Source organism: Hakea prostrata, chromosome 5 (assembly GCF_041222555.1).
Source record: "Hakea prostrata isolate BN-2017 chromosome 5, UWA_Hpros_2, whole genome shotgun sequence".
NCBI lineage: Eukaryota > Viridiplantae > Streptophyta > Magnoliopsida > Proteales > Proteaceae > Hakea > Hakea prostrata.
The window spans coordinates 17416581-17422101 of record NC_142604.1 but is presented as its reverse complement, the minus strand read 5'-3'; the positions used below and the strand labels follow the sequence as shown (position 1 = coordinate 17422101).

At 37.1% G+C, this 5521-nt stretch overlaps 1 protein-coding gene across 1 annotated transcript; it reads right to left on the bottom strand.

The window, feature by feature from the left end:
* Positions 1 to 2416: 2416 nt before the first annotated feature.
* LOC149015523 (uncharacterized) lies at positions 2417 to 3148 on the bottom strand. Its single transcript, XM_089156544.1, has one exon. It carries the CDS (start codon positions 3146 to 3148, stop codon positions 2417 to 2419), a length of 732 nt encoding a protein of 243 aa, XP_089012670.1.
* Between the last annotated feature and the right edge of the window lie 2373 nt (positions 3149 to 5521).

Sequence of the window (5521 nt, the reverse complement as noted above, 5' to 3'; positions counted from 1 at the left end):
TATGATTATGTTATTGAGGAGACATTGTATAAGTTAGAAGAAACTGTAACTTAGTTGCTTACCTTTTTATTTTCCTTCTTTGGAGATTTGGTTGTAACCTTTACCTTATTTCGATCTACCTTCCGCACAGTTGTCTTTTGATTTGGTACTTATTATTCCGCACTCTGATGTTCGTTGTGATCCTTCTGTGATCATTTCTTAACTTTTATTATTAGATTACTTGAATACTATAAATTGTTCTTGCTTTTGATTATATTATTGTGATAAGTGGATATGATCGTTCCTAAACTGGATCTGTTGGGCTGTGGATCACTCCCGAGTAACCCAGATAGGGTACCCCCTGGGTGGATTTAGGGCGGGATGTGACATTGAGCGCCCGTGAGCCCAAGTCTAACCATATGCAACCCTACCGATAAATGGTCCCCACAATGTGATTCCTGTCCTCTCAAGGGTTGGTTACCGGTCTTTAGCGCCCATGAATCACAGTCCTAAATATGTCATCAAATAGTTTAGGAAGGTGTCCAAAGGGCATCTCCGGAAACATCCCATACTATTCCCGTAGTTGTCCAAGGACAGAAGTGTCAAAAGGACACCTCTCCTTTCCAAACCATACTTAAGCATACACAAGCATCAATCCATAACATCACATATATGGTAACCTCATATATGGAAAGAAATCAATAATAACACATAACTTGCATATATTTGGTAAGTAAATCATACACAAATCAATTTAATATAAACAAGTAATGCTACTGAAATCAAGATAGTACAACAGTAGTATAACATTGTAAGAATCTAATTAAAGAAATAAACTAACAAGATTCAAATACAGAAACTAAGATATGCAATCTATGTAGTTAAGGAAATAACCATCCTTACCTTATATAACTCGCAAAGGAATCTTAGGGAATCAAGTAAGACCTTGACTAAACTTGGTAAGAAAGTCCTAAACAAGTGTATACAACATATTAGGAAAGATACCTAGAAGGAAAGATATAAAAGCATCCAAAACAGACCAAATATGAAGTTGTTGTACTCATTTGTCGATTGACTTGGTCTACTGCCTCAGTTGACCAATGAGTCGACCAACAGAGACAGTGGCCTTCAAAATCAGAGTTTCTAGAATATGAAACCGAATTTGGTGGTTCAAAAGGGTACTAAACAAGTGGTAAACTACAATGGCAGCATACTAGTATATAGAGGACTTCAAAACACTAATCGAATAGAGTTTTCAAGTTACAAACTAGGAACCAAAAAGTTACCCTAATTAGGTCAATCATGGTTCTTGAAAAAAGCATGGTATGATCAAGGATAAAGAACTAGAGAATGATAGGTTACAAATCTTGTAAAGAAAACACAGCGATTAACTACTAGTATGATCAATAAAAATAGATCCAAGAAACTAGGGTTTCAACCTTTATGGCTCTCATGAAAAGGTTATGATCACAGGATGAAAGGGAACCTCATCTGCATTTCTAGTAAAGTTTCAATCAGGATAGTAAGATGGCTTTATGGATCATGGAGTGAACTTAAACGCCAAGAGACCAAGTGCTTGTGAACTGTAGAACTTCCTTTGACAGTAATTACAGGAGAAGACTCTTGGCTCAGCTTCCGCACCTTGGGGAGACTGATCTGGGGAATTCTGTGATGAACCCATGTTGAAGCAGTCGATAAGATTGAGTTCTTCCTTCTACCCATGATCTGGATGACTGTTAGAAAGACTAAGATCTAATAAGAGAACATACAACCAAATCAAAAGAAGTAATAGAGGTTTTTCTTACCTCGGTTTCAAGTTTAAATTTCAGTACCAGCGAATAAATTGATGGAGAAAAGAAAAGATTTGATGAGAAAATTTAATGCCGATGGTGAAGATGAGTAACTCGTTTAAGAAGCATAGTTTTCAGAGAGACGATGGGTTGCAAAAAGACGTTACTCTCTCTCACCGCCGGCGAAAATCAACCGTTGTTTACTCACTTTCCTTTCTGAAAAACTAATACCATTTAAAATGGAACCCGTGATGGAAGGTTAACATAATTAATTAATGAGAGGAAAATTAGAAACTTTCTTGGACGATTCATATAACAATTCGCGCGTTTGTTCAGCCACAATTTAGCCATTAATTGATTAATCAATATGACGAGGGAGTGATTGAACGAAAAGAGAGTTTTCTTTTCTGTAACCGCCATCGACGTTGTCGCGAGTAAAAAACTAAAAAAATAACGACCGTAACACACATAAGACGTGAACAAATGTTTTGACATTTTTTTTGGTAACAAAGGCATGTATTGACATATTTGATTTCATTAATATGTAACAACTTACAAGATCAAGAGTGAAGATTCAAGATTCAAACAGTTATTGTTCTAGTCACAAGTAACTAAAATTTACAAGGTCTTAATGAGACCATAAGAAATCAAGATTCAGATTGTTTTGGTATTGTAAAATGACATAATGGGCACGTGTTCTTGTACTCCAGCCACTTGATGATGCATTCGCTGTGAAAAAAATGTGAACAATCCAACTTTATGATGTCAGCTCCTCCCACGTAATCATCCATGCAAATCATACACAAGTCTGCAGAAGAGGCATCATATAATTTCTTGATCTCTAAAGCCTCAATCGAAGATTTTGGAGCAGGAAGCAAACTAAAACCTTCATCTCCATTCAAATTGGCTTCAAATTCTCTCATTTCTTGCCAAATATCTACATATTCTACCAAACAAACATCAATAATTATAATGATATTCAACTCTCCATTATTTTTTTTGGCTTTGTGGAACTCTGCTTGCTTTTTAGAAACATATGGAGATATCTCATCTTTCAATCTCTCAACGGAGACAATAGGGATGTCAAGTTCTGTAAGCATAGTGTGGACATGACACTTATTAACTTGAGGAATAAAGAGGCTATGAAACTCAACGTCAAATTGTTTCACCGGTAACAGATTAGTTGTCTGCTCAAGAATAATTGAATCTCCATCATCGTTTGGAAATGTTGCCCTAACATCCTTAGGTGCAACCGCGAAATAGAATCTGACTCCGATTTCAGGTTCAGCACTGACTCCGACAGTGTTCTCTCTCTCTTTAAACCGGTAACTGAGAGATGAAATGATTGCCGGACGCCTTTGATGCAAAAGGTGAAGCATGATTGACTGACCGGTGAAGTTTCAGAAGGAAGACAAAAGAAAAAGGAAGAACGACAGCAAGACGAGATGGTAAGAGAAGGAGAACGGAAGAATGGCAGGACGAGATGGTGAGAGAAGGGGCTCGCCAGTTATATATAAGAAAAGACTCCTAGTCCTAGTGGTATACCACTAAGTAATCATATTAACAATACAAGTGTGTATTTGTCGGGTGAGTGATATAGAAACCTGAGTTTCTTTGTTTATTAAGGAATCTCCTATTATAGATTTTATAGAAAAAAACAATGAAGAGCTCCCTTAAAATTGGTTTTCTCACTTTAGAGTATAACTAGGATTTGGACTTAGGAGTCCCTGAATTTATAAAACGAGGTGTTTTTATTGTTGTCTTCACAGCTTGCATTTCTTCCTTCAGTTTCTGATCATCTATCAGATCAATGTGATCCCTCTCTGGGCTGGGTTACCATGCTTTTAATTCACGTTTTCACAAGTTCAAATCAGCTGGGAGTCTCTGAGCTCTTCTTCAAATTTGTTTTCTCGAGGTCAAATTCGATTAGTTGTCTCCTTGTATAATGTATTATAAAAGGCAGCAAACATAATTGTCAAGCTCTTCTTCAAACTGGGTAGGTGATTTTATCAGTTGTGTTCTTCATCTTCTTTGTTAAGAGAGATTAATCATAATTTTGACTGCAATGACTGAACAGCGTTCAAGTTTTGAAGAAAACCCCATAAGCTCCAGTGATGGTAACTGTGATGTGATGCAATTCTATTAAAATCCATGGAGTAGCGCTATGGCTGCTAGTTGGTAGTCGTCAGTGACTCAGTGTAAGGGTAACCAAAAGTTTCCGCAGTTGAATCAAGGAGTCGGAGGTTATTACAGTAAACAACAATGACTTCATCGTGCAAACAATAATGGCCCAAGGTATTACTTCCTTCTTCCTTTTCTTTTCTAGGATTAGGAGTCCCTGTATCTATAAAAACAGTTTACACATGTTCAAATCCACCGGGAATCTCTGAGCTCTTTTTCAAATTGGTTTTCTCAAGTTTAAGTCCAACTAGTTGTCTCGTCGTCAAGCTCGTCTTCAAACTGGATTTGTGTTCTTCCTCTTCATCGTCAAGAGAGATTAATCATGCCTCTTGCTGTACTTACAGAACAGCGTTCAAGTTTTGAGGAAAACCCACAAGCTCCAATGATGGTAACTTAGAAATCATTGTCAAATTCCATTATTATGTCGAAAATGTTACTTGCACAGAAAGGGTGGACGAAGAAGGCATGGCCGTGGTTGAGCCCACAAACATTCAAACAGCAGAGAGAGAATTCAATATTCAGTTCTCTTCCTTGCTCATCCTTGAAGAAAGCAAGTCCCACATCCATGCTATGCTTGCCGAACAAAACATTCCTATCCTAGAAACAATGAAACAAGAGATATCTATGTATGCTTTTGAACAAGTTCAGTCTTGCATAGAAAAAAATAGTAGTGGGTCCTTGGACATCTACCTGAAAATTGGTATCATTACATTTGAAGTCATAGATCCTCGTGAAGAAATCGAAGAGCACGTAGCTAGGGTGACGAATTTAAATGGAGATGAAGGGTATCGCTTAGTTTCGGCTTCAAGATCTTCGATTGAGGCTTTAAAGATTAAGACATACAACCATGCAGAAGAAGGGGCATCTTGTTCTATAGAGACATGTATGATTTGCATGGAGGATTATGTGAAAGAAGTCCATATTGTACAATTCCCTTGCTCCCATTATTTTCACAAAGAATGCATTTTCAAGTGGTTAGAACATAAGAATACATGTCCTTTGTGTCGTTTTGCGATGCCTACAGAAGCTTGATTTCTTTTTCTTTTGATTCGATTTGTAACTATTAGACCGGTTGTGTCGCAACTTTTGTAAGTCTTAGTAACATTTGATAAATGAGATCAACTTTTATTTCTTAATGGAATTGTGTTTATGTTTTTTCACTCATGATATTATAGTTCATTAATTTGAGAGATTTGACGACTGCAGCAGGTGCTGACCATGGCCATGGTGTCTTCTCCACCCCTAAGAAGAATGCTATTGGAATGCTCTATAATCCCAATTTGATAACTTTGTGGAGAATCGATGGTCAAATGGTTTGATCCTAGTATACAACATGCCCTAACCAGAATTTGGATACTCAGAGAGCCCATGTGAGAACCCCTGCTTTTGCATTGGATCAGTTTTAGGATTCAAGGATCCTGGTTTAGGCTATATAGAGGCCATAGCAAACCCTCATAAAAACCTTCTAATTCAGCCTGCCTCAGATCACTTAAGTTTATAATTAGAAATCCACAAGATACGTGACCTAAAATTAAAATAATAAAAAAATTAACCCCAAAAATAAATGTTCC

Excerpts from the sequence above, each read along its gene's own strand:
- LOC149015523 (XM_089156544.1), bottom strand. The coding sequence starts at position 3,148 with ATGCTTCACCTTTTGCATCAAAGGCGTCCGGCAATCATTTCATCTCTC.